The sequence below is a fragment of the Canis aureus genome, chromosome 12, assembly GCF_053574225.1.
Source record: "Canis aureus isolate CA01 chromosome 12, VMU_Caureus_v.1.0, whole genome shotgun sequence".
Classification (NCBI taxonomy): Eukaryota; Metazoa; Chordata; class Mammalia; order Carnivora; family Canidae; genus Canis; species Canis aureus.
The window spans coordinates 53,798,722-53,818,128 of NC_135622.1; the positions used below are offsets into that span (position 1 = coordinate 53,798,722).

General features: G+C 37.0%; 1 protein-coding gene across 3 annotated transcripts in view; it reads left to right on the forward strand.

Annotated features, from left to right (window-relative positions):
• Window positions 1–19,407, forward strand: part of NBAS (NBAS subunit of NRZ tethering complex) — a 317,777-nt gene that overhangs the window by 162,562 nt on the left and 135,808 nt on the right. For all 3 annotated transcript variants that reach the window (XR_013349722.1, XM_077844073.1, XM_077844072.1), the window contains exons 32-35: window positions 1,235–1,348; window positions 6,492–6,605; window positions 8,874–9,031; window positions 9,787–9,876. Coding sequence is in view for 2 of the 3 variants with exons in the window: in XM_077844073.1 (XP_077700199.1) it covers window positions 1,235–1,348; window positions 6,492–6,605; window positions 8,874–9,031; window positions 9,787–9,876 (476 nt within the window). In the remaining variant the exon portion in view is untranslated. The remainder of the gene's footprint in view (window positions 1–1,234; window positions 1,349–6,491; window positions 6,606–8,873; window positions 9,032–9,786; window positions 9,877–19,407) is intronic.

Sequence of the window (19,407 nt, forward strand, 5' to 3'; positions counted from 1 at the left end):
GAAGGGAGGGCTCACATGTATGATTGTACATGTGCGTGTGTAAATGGAGCAAATTATTAATAATTGATTATTCTTGGCAAAAAGTATATACTTCTTTGTACCATTCTGCCAAGCTATCTGTAAGCTTGAAATTAAATCATTATGCAAACTTAAAAGAGCCCATTCCAAAGAAAAACTACCACCTCTCTCCTTAATCTCCTCAACCCCTGGGCCCTCTGCCCCCTATAAGAAGATTTGGGAGAACACAGAATATATGGGAGATAGCCATGGATTTGGGAATGGATAAAGGAATGAAGGCTTGAAAAACATTTAAGGGGCTGGGTTGAATTCTGGTTCCATCACTTTTTTGGTGACCTTTCTGTACTTTGTTTCTCTGAAGATGATAGCACCTGCCTTGTGCAGGATTAATATCTGTAAATCACTGACAATAGTGCCTGGGACATAGGTCATATTCATTTTATGTCAGCTGCTATCATTAGAGTTGCTACTATTATATTTATGGGGGCCCAGCCACCCAGGTAGTGCCATGCTTCTTAAATGTTGACTCCTTTCCCTTAAATAAATAATCACTTCTGCCCAGCATGTGTGGAATAATTTTTACTGAAGTTTTTTTAATTCTCCTTTTATTTTAAGTGTCCTTAATTACCTCATAGTGTGAATTGGTATGATCAGACTTGTTTTATTTTCCTAATATCTATCTGGCTTAAGTGAGAAGATTGGACCTGTTTGGAGAAAGGTTTAGAAAGGTTTACTAAATTAGAACAGTGAGCAGTTTGAAGATTGGGATGATGAAGTAGAGGTAGAAAATGCGTATTTGGAACATGGAATGGATTTTGGGGTGGGGGGACGTAAAGTAAATGGGGGCACTGGTGTAATAGGAAGTATGTGAAGTTTTCAAATACAAATACTGAGTTGTTTAAAACTTTCCCTAGGGCCTTACATAGCATTTGAAAAGGAGACACTTTTTTCTTAGCTTCCGAATGCCAGTGCATTTGCTGCTTCAGAAGTTTGGTGACAAAAGGTCCTAGTAGTATCTTATTTATTCAGAAGCAACAATAATTTTAACTTCTTAAAAGTAATTCCCCCCTAACACTGGATATATATTTGTGAGAAGTATCTTACTTCTTTTTGATCTGCAGGCTAACAGTTTTCATTGTTTTTCTTACCTAAACTTGGATGGACAATGCTTTTCCGTGATGTTCCTAGTTACAAGTCTTTAGTCTTTGTTTTGTAGTGCGATTGCGCGGTGATCGGATCAGCCTCATCAAGGAGTGTATTTGCCAATCCCCTACCTGCTACAAGCAGTCTGCCAAGCTTCTGGGCCTTGCTGAGTTGCTGAGGGTAGCAGGTAAGTTTTGAATGCTGGATTGCAGAGTAAGGTTTCCGCGTTTTTCTTGACATTCTCCTGGGCAAACATCAGAATACATGCTTGCAGGTGTCAGAGTGCCACTCTCGAATAAGGATTTATCTTTTCTTCAAAGATCACCATGTTATAAAAATATATACCCATACTGAGCTGCTGTCCATCTGCCCTTTAACGAGGATGGGCTCATTCAGGATGCTAGGAGATGCTTGTGAGGTCAGGAGTAGAAGCCGGGATTAGCCTTTATAACCAAAAAGCTTAAATATAGAGCAAGTCAGCCTCACCTGATTACCTTCAGTGTCCAAATTTGGCATGATGTTTTTGAACTTGAGCAATTTCCTAGAAAAATTTGTGCATTTACTATTTGGTGGGTTTTTCACACAGGTGATTATATTTCATCTATTAAATGGTAATGACGATGGTATTTTTCTCATTTTACAAGGGAAATTGGAGATCAGAGACGTTCAGTATCTTGCACAGCAGTGTTAGATAGCAGACTCTGGCTTCCAAGGAATGTCTTTCTGACTCTGCCTTTCATGCTGCTTTCACCACACTGTTCTGCTTACCAGAGTCCCTTATAATTTTCTTTTGTATTTTTGACTTAACACATATCTCTACAAGAAAATTTGTTGGCCAGATGTTTTATAAACTATGGTTTGAAGTTAAGCTTTTCCAAACCACATATGATAGGCTCCAAAATAAGTGGGATTTCTGTTTATATTTTGAACTTTAAAATATATATATATATTTAATGTATTAGAGGACTGCATTTATTAATGTTTTTAAATCTTAATGTGGATGACTCATTCATAGTTTTAGTAAATTTTTCTGTGTCAGTTGTCCTTTTCTAGTCTGTCTGAAAGCAGAGCATTAACATCTTTACCATGGGCCCGTTGCAGCTTTGGAACCCACCACCCATCATGAGGCATCTTGGATGATGGGGGAGAAATTGGATGTAGGTCAGAAGACTGCTTCAGTCCTGACTGTCCTGTATGCTTGCAAAGTGACTTTCAGTCTAGTTTTAGTCTCTGGAAAATGGGAATGATACTCCCTGGCTTCAGCTCCCACATTTACAAGACAGCAGCACCCCCCCCCCCCCCCCCCGCAGATGAGTTAATACCTATAAAAGCTCCTTGTAGGGGCACCTGGGTTGCTCAGTGGTTGAGCATCGCCTTTGGCTCAGTTGTGATCCTGGGGGTGTGGGATTGAGTCCCACATGGATCTCCCTGCAGGGAGCCTGCTTCTCCCTCTGCCTATGTCTCTGTCTGTCTGTCTCTGTGTCTCTCGTGAATAAATAAATGAAAAAAAAAATTTTTAATGCACCTTGTAAACTTTGAAACACTTTGATCAGGGAGGATTTTCATAAGGAAATATCACAGAAAGTAATGAAACAGCTCAGGGATGCTGTGAGCATTTTTTACATATATATGGAGACTTAATTTCCATTTTTGTCCTGTGTCATGTTGACATGGAAATAGGAATATCAGTGATCTTGGTAAATTGTAGGAATTTTTAATAGGATTAACAACATTTCAGCCCCCTTCTCTACTCTTTTTATATATTAGCTCTTTGATGATGCACAACAGCCTCTTGTTAGCTACATTTTACAGATGAGGAAATGGAAGCTGAGACAGGTGAGGTAGTATCATTGTGCTGGGTACTGCAGATACAAGGTTGTGGTACACACAGCTTCTGCCCTCTGGAAACTCAGAATCTTAGAGGGCTGAGGAAGCAGATGATTATGCTGTAGCACAGGACAGGATGTGTACCTGGCTTCTGCATACAGGTGTTATAGAGATTGGAAGAAAGGAAATGCTAATATCTTGCCTGGCCAGGAGCTTAATTAAGATCCCTTAATTAAGAAAGGGATCACAAGGCTGGTGACACTTGCCAGAGCCTTGTAGGGCATTCTAGTTATCTATTGCTGCTTTATAAACCACCTTCAAGATTTAGTGACTGAAAACAAAATCATTTAATTTTTACCTCCTTCAGTTCTGGAGATTGACTGGGCTCAGCCAGGCAGTTCAGGATTTTTTATGAAATTGCACCCAGATAGTGTCCAGGGATGGGCTGGTGCATCTCAAAGGTTGCTTTACTTACATGAATGGCACCTGGTCTGGGAAGACTTAAGTAGCTGAGGGATAGAATAGCCAGGGCTGTATCTTTTCTTTGTATGGTTTCTCCCTGTGATCTTTTCCGTATGGTGGCTGCAGAGTACCACGACTTCTTAGATGGTGACTGAAGGCTCCCAGAGTCCATGTTCTGAGAGAAACCAGCAAAAGCTTCATGGGGTTTTCTAATCTAGCCTTGGAATTTGGGCAGTTTCATGGCCATCATGTCTTCTTCATGGAGGCAGTCCCTTTTCCCCCCCGAGTTTAAGGGACCTATGTATGGGCTCCACCTGAGGGCTGGGCTGGGGATGGAGGATTTGCTTCTGAGCTGGCTTACTCATTGGGTGGTTGGAGGAGACCTCAGTATCTTCCTAGCTGGTGGTAAGAGGCCTCAGTTCCTTGTCATATGGATCTCTATAGGGCTTCCACACTGTTCTGTCAACATGACACCTAATTGCCTCTCAAGCAGTTTAATTATAAGAGAGGAGGAAGGTGTAATGTCCTTTATGATCTTGTCTTAGAGGTCATACATCATCACGTCCACCTTACTCCATTAGAAATAAATCACCTACCAGCCCCCATCAAGGGGAGGGGCAATGAGCTCCATCTTTAGAAAAGAGTGTCAGAGAATTTGTGGATGTTGCTTAAATTATATTTCATATACCCAAAGCTTTCTCATGCCATCGTTAATCTTATTTTTCAGACTAAATATGTGAGTCAATTTCTTTCATAGATGTCTTATCAGGCCTTAATCTTGACTGTTAAGAATTTATTTTGCTTGGTTCTGTTTGTAGTATTTTTCTAGATCATTCTTTTAGGTTATTTTTGGTTATGTTTTCCCCTTTACCCACTTGTTCAGATTGGAACTTTCCAGAATTAAAAGCAGTTAAATATTTGAACTTTGGACTCCAAGGTGACTAACCCATCTTCATGTAAAAATTTACATTGACAACAACAATAATTCTCATTTTATGCTTGTCTAAGTTACTTCTTACTGTGTGTCCCTTATAGCAGAGATATGACTCTTACATAGAATGTGAGGAAATAGGAATAAAGAAGTTAATCGATTGAAGACAGCACAGTTCAGAAGATTCTCACTTTGAATCCTTTACTCTTACCCTTTGTTTCCACCTTTTTTCTTTTGGTTGTTGGATGATGGTAATCAATGGATCCTTAAAGTCAGCTGATTAGGGGCTTTAATTATATCTACAAAATATCTCTGCAACCTAGTCAAGTTTTCTCATGAAAAAAAGAGTCACCCCTGGCCCTTTTCATTTTTATTTATTTTTTTAAAAAGATTTTATTTATTTATTCATGAGAGACACAGAGCGAGAAAGGCAGAGACACACAGGCAGAGGGAGAAGCAGGCTCCATGCAGGGGGCCTGATGTGGGACTTGATCCCAGGTCTCCAGGGTCAGGCCCTGGGCTGCAGGTGTGCTAAACCGCTGAGCCACCGGGGCTGCCCTCATTTTTGATTTAGATATTCTGAATAAATGCTAACATTTTAAGAGTATTATCTACGAAATAGATTTTATATAAAGTGTGATATGTACATTTATTATTTAGAAACTTTTTGCATATTCCATTTCCAGTGTTACATGGGAGTGTTGCAGAACGTGAGTATATTATTCTAATAATATTATGAATCATAGTTTTTTACCATTTTTTAAAAAAAATCTTTTTTGATTAGCTTAGGGCAAATATGTGCATTTTATTTCAGCCTATGCAGCACAGGATGGAGATTAATGGTGACCTATTTTAAAACTTTCATTCAGACCTTTCTTTAATATGTTTATCTTTTCTTTTAAACTACATTATAGGGATCCCTGGGTGGCGCAGCGGTTTAGCGCCTGCCTTTGGCCCAGGGCGCGATCCTGGAGACCCGGGATCGAATCCCACGTCGGGCTTCCGGTGCATGGAGCCTGCTTCTCCCTCTGCCTATGTCTCTGCCTCTCTCTCTTTCTCTCTCTGTGACTATCATAAATAAATAAAAATTTAAAAAAAAAAAAAATAAACTACATTATAGCTTAAAAAATGGAGGGTATTTCCTTTTTTCTTCTTATTTTTTCTTTTTGGAAATACTGAAAATAATTTTAAGGTTTCATTACCTCAGTAAAATGTAAAATCTGTTTTACTCTTTTTTTTTTAGTTTGAGTTTACCAGTTGTGTTTATGTTATAACTTTGAATCATTTGTCTTATAATTGAAAATTACATTCTGGATAGAATCTACTCATTTCATTCAATATATATGTTTTGAGCCCCAGTTATATGTACAACTTGGTACCACCTACTGAGAGTTTAACAAGGAAGGAATCCCTCTCTTCAGAGAGCTTAAATTCTGATAAAAGATGTAGATTTTTAAGATGATGATCTCAAATTGGTATTCACAGAATGAAAAGTAAAGGAACATATAGGAACCATATAAACCATGTATTTCTTGTGAAGAAAGTGTAGAGATGTCAAGAAGGACATAACATCTAAGTTGACTTCCAAGAATCTTCTTGAGAAAATTAAGATCTTTGTGCTAACATAAACTGAATTTTGGTATGTGTTCTTAGTGTCTAAGTATCTAATATTTATTATGATAAAAGGTAATACTGTTAGTGAAACTATAAAACTATATCCACTTTACTCTGTGTTTAGGTCTCCCTCCTTGTACTTGTCATTTATTAATTATAATTAAAACAGAACATTCAAAGGACAAAATATAAAAGAAGAAATAGCAAAAAGTTTCAAGTTCTTGTTGAGAGGAAAACCTTTTCTCTACCCGTTTAGGTTGGAATGGTTGATCTGGGGTTGGTACTAGTCACTGATCTCTTAGGAAACTGAAAGTAATTCCAGGATTAATAGGTAGATTGGAAGGTCAGAGCTGCTGTGATATTTGTCCTATAATCTTTCTAAAAATCAGTCTAATCTCTGCCTTTTATTTTTTAATTAATTAGAAACACAGTGTTAATGAGCTCTTTTATCAATTGATGCTGTCATAATCATGAAGTCATTTGCATGTGTTTACAGGTGAAGACCCAGAAGAAAGGCGTGGACAGGTTCTGATCCTTCTAGTAGAGCAAGCACTTCGTTTCCATGACTACAAAGCAGCCAGTGTGCATTGTCAGGAGCTGATGTCTACAGGTGAAATAGACAAATTACTTAACACTTTGTTCAGGTCCTTTTTACATGATGAATAATGGAAAAGCTCTGTTCTGAAATCAATTGGCCTGATTGGGAAGCCAACCATATATTCTGTAGAAGACTTGAGAGACATTTTGAGTACTGATCTGTATGTGTACCATGTGCTTGCTTATATATTAATATAAGTACTTTAATGGGCTCAGGGGTTACATTTTAGCTGAGATTTTGGTTGCTTTCTATTGCCTATTAAAAATATGCTCATAATTTTAAGAACAATTTTATGTAAAATATTTTATGCCTTTGTGTGTATTTGTTATATAAAAGAAAATTTAAAAATCTTGAAGTATCTCTAATTTGTGAGTAGTTAATATTTCTAGTCTTTAATTTTATTTTTAAAAGGACATCATAGTGAATTTCAAACTGATGTTGAGAAAATAAGAAGTAGTTTGCAATCCTAAAATTTTCCATATTGAAATTCAAATTCAGGTCTCTGGAAGATCAGATTTTTTTGTGGCATAATTTCACTGGGAAAGAACATACTCCCCAGCGGGGTAGGAAGTGATGTTGCCTTATCATTGAGTCTGTACTAAATGATCCGCTTTCCTTAGCTGTGTCTGAATATATGAAAGTCCAAGCATATCTTTTTGCATGCTGTCTGTGCTTTCATAGTGAGCAATTAAAAGTATAGTGCTTCACTTCCTGATAACTCATGGAGCTGTGCACGTAAGGGTTTTGCACTTTTTGTATATATACTGTTAAAGAAAAATACATTTCCGTTATTTCTTAAAAATAGTAAGACTTTATTCAGGACTTTTGCAATAGATGTTAAAACTGTTGCAGTAGGTGAGAGAGATCAGACTTAAGTGATACAGAAAAGACAGCAGGGAACTTAAAGCCAAGGAGCATAGTGAGGGGGTCAGTGGATGTGAACTTACTTTGAGACATCAGGATTAGTGGGATTCTTGTTGAAGGCAGGCTAGGGTGATCAGATAACAAGGATGGAGGGATGAGGGATTTGATCAGATATGAAGTGTGATCAGTTAGCAAGGATGGGAGATTTTCTCTAAAGTGACTGTATAGGCTGATCACCAACACTGAACTGAACAGGCTCATCACTGACAACACTGGACTGTGCAGGCTCGGCAAGGATGGCCAAGGTGTAGGACTGGTTGCCAAGAGGCTTCAATGGAACCTGACCCATACTTGGTCAAGGAAAGAATCTTTTGTCAGTACATTTATGAAAACATTTAAAACTCTGGGAGAAAAAACTTAATGCTTTATAACCTTAACAGTAGAAAATCAGTTTCATAAAAGAGCAACATTCTATAATACTAAGCCGTGTAAATATTAACTAATTAATAAGCCAATATTAATATTAAACAATATTGGCTTTGTAGCACTAAGTTCAGAATAATTATGGTTTTGAGAAGACAGTGTTACTCTAAAATTATTTAGAGAGCTTTGTTAAGAATTTTATTCCCATAAGGGTATTACCTAGACTTCTACTTTATATATTTAGAGAAGTTATTCTGATCAGGGTCTTTGTACTTATACAAAACAAACCCTTTTAAACTGCAACTTAGTACTTAGAGCAAACAAACTCTTTCAACTAGAACTCCTTCAACTATAGATACAAATATATTTTAAGGATCCAGAGTATAAAATTGTGTAGGAAAAAGATCTCTCCTGGGAGCCAGCGTTGACTTTTTGCTTTGCTCTGTCCTTGGATCTCTGTCTTCTATAGACTGAATGATTCTGTGTAGCTGCCTATAATAATTTTTCTTTTCTCCCACTTTGCAGTTTACAAAGTGCTTTTAAATAGAAATGTTATTTAATCCTTCAACAACTCAGTGAGGATGGCATTATTATTGTCCCTTTGTAGTCGTAAAAGAAGTGTGACACTTGGAACCCTTTCAAGCTCACACAAGTGCTAAAATAGCAGAGTTGGGCCTACCCTCAAGTCTTCTGAATTCAGACACCCAGCTTTTTACCCAAAGTTAAAGCTAAGTAATATTATTTGTAGTCATTGTCAGATAATCTAAAATGAAGCAGAGTTTGTCAGAACAATGCGTCTGGAATATTGCTAAACTTGTTGGATAATAAAGCAGCCTAGTATTTCTTTTCTATCCTTATGTTATGCATCACTAATGATGAAGATGGTGCTTTGATAACGTAAGACCTGAGCAGAAAGCCATTGAATTTCTCATGTTAGATTGGAGATTTTTCTTCTTGTGAAAATCGGTTTGTTTTTTCTTGCCAATTTTGCAGGTTACTCTAAGAGCTGGGATGTTTGTAGCCAGTTAGGACAGTCAGATAGTTACCGGGACTTGGCCACTCGTCAGGAGCTTATGGCTTTTGCTTTGACACATTGCCCTCCTAGCAGCATTGAAGTTCTTTTGGCAGCTAGCAGCTCTCTACAGACAGAAGTAAGTGTTCCCAGTAAAGTAAATACTGAACTGTATGAAATATATTTTGTTGGGTGCATGGGTCTGAGATTTGTGATCATTTTTTCAAATAATATGAGAATTTTAATTTATGGGAGAAGAATAGCTTGTCACTTATGTGAAAAGGGATTTAAAGCTATTAGGATATAAAATAATGTTGGCCTCTTACAATAAGGAAGAAAGGGTAAAAGGCAAGTATGAGAAAAACAGGAAGTAGTACTAAGAAGTAAATTATTGAATATAATGGGGAAAGTTAGTGTTGTCAAAAATAAAACATAAGAAATGGTCATGTAAAATATATTTGAAACCATAGGAGTTAAAAACCAGTGGTGACAGCATCCCTTGGAGGCCCTTTGGGAATGGCAAGGGAAAGAGTTATGGTTGTGGAGATGCTGAATTCCTAAAATTCACAGGCTAGGTCTGCCAAAGGTTGGATAATGCTCTTGTTACAAAAATATAGGAAGAGGTCAGTACAGGATATAAGAATATAGGAAGAGATTCTGGAATTCTCTCATGTCCTTGTCATTCAATACATTGTATGCCAGCTTTTCCACCAGTGGTTCTTACTTCTGAAACTGGGAAGCTGTTCAGGAAGTCCAGAAGTTAAGCCTGTTCCCCAAAGCAGTTCGTTATGAAAGCAGTTTTTCCCTCAAGAGTAATTTTTAAATTTCCAGGCTACATTGTGAAGTTAGGTGAATTTAAAAGTACAGTTCCTTTATAGTATGTTCTTTTTCCAGATTCTTTATCAAAAAGTGAATTTCCAGATCCATCCAGAAGGAGGGGAGAGTATCAACATTCCACCATTAATTAGTAAAACGCTGCAAGAGGTGAGTTAGTCTGAGCCAGAGGAATTTCATATGTAGCCAGGAGTGGAGTGAAATGGGAATGCCTTGCCCCTGTGTTTGTGTGCGTGTGTGTGTGTGTGTGTGTGTGTGTATGTATAGAGACTGTTTTTCTTTTAAAAGTGTGTGTGCATGTGTGTGTGAAATTCAATGTTCACATTAAAAAAAAAAAGGTACTTGAGAGTGTTCATCTTAATAAATTTCACAAAGACTGTATCCAGTCTTTGTGAAGCACCAGACAGAAATAGCGTATGACCAGCCTTCCACAAGTCCCTACACACCCTCTCCCAATTTAATTTCTAGCTCTTCTTTCCCCTTCCAGAGATCACCACTGTCATGACACCAGGTCTTTGTGGCTTTTGTTTTTGTTTTAAAGAATTTTAATACCCATCACACCTCTCCCAATATGATAATTTAATTTTACCTGTTTTAGTACTTAACAGAAATAGCTATGTTCCATATTGTTGGTGAGATTCATCCGTGCTCTTATGTGTAGTGAGTTTATTCATTGTTACTGCAGTGGAGAAATTAATTGCAGTGAGCGTATTTTTACAGTTTATCTGTTCTGATGTTGATCCATGTTGGTGTCTTTTCAGTTTTGGCTAAAACCAAAACTGCCTCATCAGTTTGTACGTGTCATACTCTTCTCTCCGGCATCTACTTACCCAGCCCTGGAAGCATATGTTAGCAGATATCCATAGTTGCAACTGCAGTCAATAACCCTGAATGATTTTCCAAAGTGGTTTTACCGATTGCACTTTCAACAGCAGTGTTTGGGGTTGTCATTTATTCCAATCTAGCACTTGGGAGTCGTTAGTTTTTTTTTTTAATTTTACCTATTCCCTAAGTACTTAGTAATCCTTCTTTATGATCTTGATTTGCATTTTTCTCATTACTAATGAGAAGGAATTAGTTTAAGAGAGATCCTCTTTTGTGAGGTACGTGTTCAATTCTCTTGCCCATTTTCTATAGGATTTTTCTTCTTTTCCTTCACCTTATTGAGATTCTTGTGAATAAAACTTGTCTGAACCACTTAAATATGTATGCTTCTCAAGATAGTTCATCCTGGGAGAGAAAGGAGGGAGTACATAACCCCTGACACTTTTCATCTCTTGGTAAGTGTTGGCTCCATGACACTTCATTCTCCATTACTATTTCTTTTTTTTTTTTTTTCCATTACTATTTCTAACCATGTAAAATTGGCTTTTTTTTTTTTAAGGTTGAAACAAGTTGCCCATTTTTTGATCTTTTAATTAGATCAGTTAAGAGATGATAATCCTCAGGGGTGCCCAGTGGCTCAGTCGGTTAAGTGTCTGCCTTTGGCTCAGGTCATGATCTCAGGGTACTGGGATCAAATCCCATTTGTGTCAGCTCCCTGGTCAGTGAGGAGTCTGTCTTGTTTTCACGGTCTCTCAAATAAATAAATAAAATCCTAAAAAAAAAAAAAACAGAGAGAGATACTAATCCTCTTTATAGATTGGTTTTCTATAGGATTTCTTTAAATGGTAAGTTTCACTTTCAAAATGCTAAATGTCATTCATTTTGGAAGATGTCTATTGTGATGGGTGAGCTGTACCTAGTCTCTCTCTCTCTTTTTTTTTTTTTTTTTTTTTAAATTGGCTGTATCTGTTTTTCCAAACTCATTTGGGGTTGTGTACTATAGTTACTTCCGGAAGTCTCATACAAAGCTTCACTTGTAGAATCTGTTGATGGGGTTCCTGCAGAGATACTCAGTTTTTGCATATACTGGAATACGTATGACTATGCCATTTCCATAATTCTTTGTTTTATGTGAAAATTCACTTTGACAAACATATTGAATATACCTGCATAACCGTAGTTCAGTGCTGAATGATCTGAGGAGCTCAGAGTTGTTTGTAGTGTGATTCTTCTTTTTAAGGAGTTTTCTCCTATTCTTCTGTAATGGTGACTTTGGAACAGCACCGACCAATAGATTTTTCTACAGTGAGGGAGACATTCTGTATCCCAACTGTTCAGTATGGTAGCCACTAGTCACATGTGCTGCTGAGTACTTGAAATATGGCTAGGGCACCTAAGGAATAAATCTTTAAATTTAATCATATTTAAGTTAAATTTAAATAGCTACATGAGGATATTGGTTACCAGATTGGATATCACAGTTGCAGAAGATCAGACACGGAATGGAGCATTGTGTTCTGCTGTCAGCTGCAGACAGAGAACTTTGTTGTTGCTGTTGTTGCATTCCCTCTGAATGCCATAGCATTTTCTAGGGCCCTGGAGTATTGTGGACGTGTTTTGTTCTTTGGCATGTTTTGACTTGTAGTCATACTGATTACTGTTGGTTTGTTTTTTTCATTGGATATGAAAGCACATTAAGTTCTGTGGTATTCTTCTATGGGATCCAGAGCAGTTCTTATATTGGCCAGCAGTTCCTAAATGTTTGATATATTAGAAGAAAGTTGGCCAATTTTACCATCTTTCAAGGTCCAGTTGAATACCCAGTTTCAATGACATTTTCTTTATCTCAAGGTTTGTATCTTTTGAGCTTCTGGTCCTTCTCCACTGATTCAGTCACATCTCCTGTCTTTCTACCTGTTTGTCTAGCCTCATCTCTTTTCATGCCTCCCAAATATGCACTGCATTCCAGTCCTGCCGAACTCACCACCGTTCTTTGGCTTTGTCACACCTTTGGCATGATTTAGAGTTTTCTCTCTGCCTCTCCTGCCCTTCTTGCTTTATGCTCTGGTCATCTTTCTTATCCCTTGATCCCCTGAAGTATCCCTTTATTTGTAAAGTTTTCCTTGGGTCCTCTAACTATTCCTCCTCCTTTATCTCCCACATACTCTCACATCATTAGTATTGTGTGGTAACTGGAAGTATGTTTTTAGTCTTTGTACTCTCTTCTTTCTATAGGGTGGCTGTCACATAGTGAATGCCTAAGAAGTGTTTGATAAAGCTCAGTTGGAAACTCACTGCATAAATATTAGTCTGTAGTAAAAATTAATTAGAAAGTAGATTTTAGCTTAAAGATAAAAGGGATTTCCCATTTAATTCATTTATATATGCTATGGTGGCTATTGTGATCCTGTTATATTTTGGCCAGTGTAAGGAGTGTTTCATTTCTCTGTTCAGCCTAGAATTGCAAAGTGTTTCTGTTGAGTTCAGCTCCATAAGCTTATTCTGAATCCCCATCCTTCTTTATAAAATTCATGAAAAGCCTTTGTGACTTTTGGTTTCCTATTTTCTCCTTCTACAATGAATTAGAATGTGTCAACATGGCCCTTTAGTGGCTTCTTTGGAATAGGACATGCTGTGTCACTGTTAAGTGGACACGTATTCATCCATTAGTCTAGTAAATGAAGGAGACCACCAGCTGTCTTTTACATGTTCTATTTAGCAAGGAAAAGGGATTCTTCCAAAATGAATCTTTTTTTTCCTCCTTCCCCCTTTTTTTGTAGCTCCTTAAAAGCTTTCTTGTCTTTGTTTGTCCTTTTTCAGCAAGTTCATTCAAGAAATCTAGATCTCATGAAGAGCAAATCCATACCCTCAGTGAACACATTATGGCTTTGATTCATGAAGCACATTTCAGAATATTATAGCTACTATTATTAGATTAAAATACAGTGCTTAGCTGTAAGATGCTGTGTGTTACACATTAACAGTAGATATAATAACCACATTAAATTATAACTCACAAATGAGAGCTGACTATATGTGTAATCTGCTTAATGTTCAAGACTTTCATTACTCAGTTTGAAAATAATAATTTTTATTTTTCTATCCAAGCAAAGTAAAGATTTAATTGCTTCACAGTAGTAGCATTTGCATTAGTTCAAGAGGAGCCTACAAGTTTGAAGATACCGGCTGTTGTCCCTGTGAACAAGATACTACTTTATAAATAGAACGGAATGCTTATTTTGTGAATAATTACCAAAATTACAGTTTTCCAGTTTCTTATTAATGTTGGTTATTATGTTTTTTTTTTTTTTTAGATGTAGCTGTATTCTACCATTTAGAGTGTATTAACATTTGTTTAGCTAGTATTGGTTATATCATTTAGCCAATGGTATTTTCCCCCAGATAAATCTAATTAGCTTTGGAAATGGATTATATATAAGGTTCCCATTAAAAAATCATTTTCACTGTGGGAAAACTTGTGAACATTTTAAGTGGCTATAGATTTATACAACTGGACTAATTAATGTTTAGAACTGGGCCATGGGCTAAGCATAGAGTGATTTTGAATTTATAGAAGGATTGTTTAGAAATATCTAGAAGTGAGCAAAATGGCAGTTGTCTTTCAGTATCAGAGACAACCATCTATTTTTCAACTCATCAGTTGGTGGACATTTAGGTTGTTCCTACTTTTTTGTTATCATGAATAATGTTGCTTTGAATATCGGTGCACAAGTCTCTCTATAGAAATGTGTTTTGATTTCTCTTGTAGGTGTGTAGGAGTAGAACTGCTGCATTGCATGTATATATGTGTTTAACATTTAAAGAAGCTGCCAAATTGTTTCCCAAAGTGGCTACACCATTTTCCTTTCCCACCAGGAGGAGGTTTTTAGATTCCTGTGTCTCCACATTCTCATGAACACTTGGTTGTTACCTGGCTTTTTGACGAAAGCCATTCTTAGAGATGTGTGTGATATATCATTATCATCCCAGTGTGCATTTTTCAAATAACTAATGATACTGAACATCTTTTTTATGTGCTGCTGCTTACTGAGCTGTAAAAGTTTTGTTGTTGTGTTTTTGTTTTTTTTTAAATTCTGGCTACAAGTCTTTTTTTAAGTATATGATTTGAAAATATTTTTCTCTCTGTGTGTGACTTGACTTTTTTTATTTCTTAATGGTAGTTTTTGAAGTGCAAAACCTTTTAATGTTGCTGAAGTCCAGCTTATCAATATTCTTCTGTTGCTTCTGCTTTTGGTGTTGTAGCTAAGATATTGGTGCCTAAATCAAGGTTATGGAAATTTATTCCTATGCTTTTTTCTAAGAGTTTTATAGTTTTAGCTCTTATATTTATTGAGAAGTAAGTAAAAAGAGGCTACTTTGTGTGTGAAATAACTATAGGCTTGAGGAATATCCACATACAAAAGATGAATTTAGAATTTCATACCATACACAAAATTTAGTTCAATGGGATGATACTAGTTTTGCTTTCTTTTATATTTTATGATAGCTTATTCTTTCTTGAAGGATTTTAAATCTTATATTTGATATGCACAAAGACAAATTAATACTTTGAAGTTTTATTTTCTTATTTTTTAAAAGATTTTATTTATTTATTCACGAGAGATGCAGAGAGAGAGAGAGAGAGAGAGAGAGATTGAGAGGCAGAGACACAGGCAGAGGGAGAAGCAGGCTCCATGCAGGGAGCCCGATGTGGGACTCAATCCTGGGACTCCAGGATCATGCCCCAGGCCGAAAGCAGGCGCTAAACTGCTGAGCCACCTAGGGATCCCTATTTTGAAGTTTTAAAAGAAACAATTTCATTTGGAATGGATTTTTATTAATTACCACTTTACTGTCTCTTTTCTCTAGGTGTTTTAGAATTTTGTTTTCAAGCTCATTGTTGTGCCATCCTGTTCCGTTTATGTATGAACTCCTTGGACCCTGTCTGAGGATTCTGTAGTTTTATGGTTTTCCTCAGTCTGAACCCTTGGTGTGTCTGTCTAGAACCATGTCCTATAACACCTTTTGACACAAGATTCACTACCCTTTGTAGTGTTGAGGATCTGAAAAATACAGGCATGGAGCCATTGAGGGGTGTGGGCTGTGTCTTAGTTCTCTGTCTCTCTAGACCTGCAGTTTTATATAAATACATAGTCCCAGGCATAGTCCCATACATAGAACCCAGTAGTTCTGGGTCTGAGCTTCTTATAGGGCATCGTTTTGATTCACAATTCTCTAGATAGGAGCAACTGGCAGCCATTGCCAGCATCAGAATTCTGAGCCCCCAAATGTTGAATTCCATTGAACTTGAGTGCCTTTCTACTCTTTTCATCAATTACCCTCAGTATTTTGGAACAGAATGAGCACACTGAAACATGGTTTCATTGCTCCATCTTAACCGGAATTCATAATGGGTTCTTTTTAGTTACAAAAATAATACAGGCTTTTATTTTAGCAATCCATTTAGAATTTTTTTTTAAGATTTTATTTATTTATTCATAGAGACACAGAGAGAGAGAGGCAGAGACACAGGCAGAGGGAGAAGCAGGCTCCATGCAGAGAGTCCGACGTGGGACTCGATCCAGGGTCTCCAGGATCACGCCCTGGGCTGCAGGTGGCGCTAAACCACTGCGCCACCGGGGTTGCCCTTAGCAATCCATTTAAAAGGAGACATGGTTCAGATAATTGGTATTATTTGGCATATTTTATTGCTGAAAGTGAAAAAGTGAAACATCTGTGATAAAATATTAACATTTGTTAACTTTTGATAAGTATGTGAAAATTTGTGGTAACTTTGATTTTTCTACTTTTTAAAAAGATGAAATAATTTAATCATCCGTACATTAATATGATAAGTCCTCTTTCTTCTCTTGGTTCTTTCTACCTATACCATGAATCCTATTGCTTAGAGATAAACACTTTTAAGTTTACACACACACACACACACACACACACACACACACATATACACATATATATCTCCCAGACTTTTTTTTTTGACTATAAACACGTTTTCTGTGCATCTCTTATCTGTCTCTTGGAGAATTATTATTTTATTTTTTGGACTAAAATGGAATAATATTGCATAAATTTGAGGCTTTTTTCATATAATGTTATATGTCATGGATACTTGTCTCATATACAAACCACTTATATGAAGGTAAGTTTGTGGTCTTTTGATGTATATACAGTGATTTATTTATCTTTTTCTTTGTTTTTGAACATTTAGATTGTGTTCGATTTTCCTCTATTTTAGACTGAGCTGCACTAACCATTTTATGTACGTATTTTGCATAGTTAAACTAGCATTGCTCTGGGATAAAGTGGTAGAAACGGGCTCCTGAGTTAGAGAATTTCCTATTTTCCTGTGATGTATCCTCCATAAGTTTGTGTAATTGCTGATTCTGCTTCTTTAATGTTCTGCTGCCTGGTCAGTGTTTTCTGTGGGAAACTGGGTTTATGATAATCAGTGACATCCGTGAACTAGGTAGTAACACAGTGACAACACCATTCTAATACACATTTCAGTCAGTATGTAGTGTTTCCTCCTGAAAGCTGACCAAAGGAGGATGCAGTCCACCTGCTTACTGGCATGCTTGTAGGATAATGTGTTTGCCTAGACCATAGTTTGATGGTCAGGACTATGAATCTTATCATTATGATTGGCTTGGAGAATCTGTATCACGAATTTCCATTTTTCACAAAGGCTTAGATTAGCTGCCTCCTTTCACACCTCCATTGGTATTCCAGGTTTGGTTTTTTCATTCATTCCACCCTTTCTTCATAGGGCTCATGGATTTCTAATTGTTTTCATTAAGTTTCTTTTAGTAACAAAGATTTTTTTTTTTACTTTTAATCTAGTCTTGCTGCTTAAATCCACTTGAAAAGATAACTTTTCAAAAATAAAATATTTTAGTTTCAGTGAAATTTGGGGAATTTGACAGTTTCCTTTCCTTTTAAGGAGGCCTTGTGATATGACCACTCACCCCTGGAGGAGCTCACACCTACTGTTCTTAGGGACTAATACTCTCCTTTGTGTTCACTTAGCAGTGGTCACATCTTTTTCCCCTGTTACCTTTTATCTACTCATCAGGAGTCTTTTTCTCCTTTCTGTTTAATCACAACAGCTTGTGTTTGGATCTCCAGTGACTTCTTATTGCTAAATTCATGGGTCAAATCTGTCTTTATCTTATTTGACCTACCAGTGACATTGGATATATACTTGTTTCAGGGACAGCCTATTTGTCTTCTTTGTACTTTATTGGCCACTTATTCTCCTCATGTTTGTTGGTCCTTCCTCATTTTCCCAGATAAATGGTAGATACCCCAGGTCTCAGTCTTTATTTTTATTTTATGTATGTATTTATTTATTTATTTTGGTCTCAGTCTTTAAATCTCTTCTCTATCTACACTCATTCCTAAATGATTACATCTATTATCATGACTTTAAGTATCAAGTTTGTGCAGATGATTCCCTGCTTATACCATGAGCCCTCATTTTCTGAGTTCCAGGCTTATATGTATGGCTGCCAAACTAACATCTGTACTTAGCTTTCTTACAGACATCAGGCTCAAAGTGTTAAAAGTGAACCGCTGATTTTAACATCCCACCCTCCACCCGGGCAAATAGTGCTGTTCCTTCTGTGCTATATCCTATGTCAGAAAATGGCAGCTCCATATTTCTAGTTGTTTAGGACATAAACCTTGTTGCCATCCTCAGTTCTTCTCTTTGTCCTACATAACACATACGATCTGTCAAGAAACCCTCTTGGCTTCACTTTCCTAGTAGACTTGGAAGTGGACCATATTTTCTTATTACCACTGCTACCACCCTGGTCTGATTATCACTGTGTCTCCCCTAGAGTTTTATGGTGGTTATTCTGTTTGTCTGCCTGCTTGAGCTCTTTTCCTTGCTGTTGTCTGTGCTCAACAAGGCAGCCAGAGCGATTCTTTAAAAATATTCATGCCACGTCCCTCAGAGTACAAATTAAGTGGTTAGGATCTCCTACAATGACACCCATGATCTGTTTCCCTACCTCCTGTTTTGACTTGATTTCTTGTCTCCTCTCCTACCCCAAATTTGGCTTTGCTCAGCACACTTTAGCCATATTGACCTTCTTGCCATTCTTTAAACATTCCCATCAAGTTCTCCCTCTGGGTCCTTGTACTTTGTTCTACCTGCAGTGTTCTCCCACATACCCAGATGACTTGGCCTCGCTTCTTCCAGGTCTCTGCTCAGATGTCTCCTCAGTGAGAGCTTCCCTGGTTTCTACATACACAATTATACGCTACTTTATTTTTCTTCCTAGCTCTTATCCTATCATTTATCAGATATACTTCTCTGATATGTTTATATTAATTTTTTACTTACGTCCTCTTGGAATGGTAGGGGGAGATCTTTGTGGCAGGAACAATGTTTTGTTCATGCTATTTTCAGTATCTAGAACATTGTCTGTCCTTGTTATACTTAATATAAAAATATCTGTTGAATGTGAATAAAATAAGTGAGGAAGGTTAAGCTGTGGATATGATGGGTGGAGATAGATTCTGTTATTATAAGGGGGGGGAATATTTGAATGGGATCCAATTGGATAAGTTCTCAGTTCATTGGTAAAATAAGACAAATTTTCTATTTGCCTTTCTTTCCTAATGTATTATGAGTTCTTTGAGAGCAGGGATAACATCGTAATCATCATGGTAACCCTGTTGCCTAACACTGGGTCTTAAACATAGTAGGCATGCCAGAAGTATGTGTTCAGTAAATTTATTTTGTGGATGTATTAAGAACACCAAATCATTTATCAAAAGTGATTTAAAAATTGGGCCTGGTAAAAGAAAATTAAAATAATACTTCAT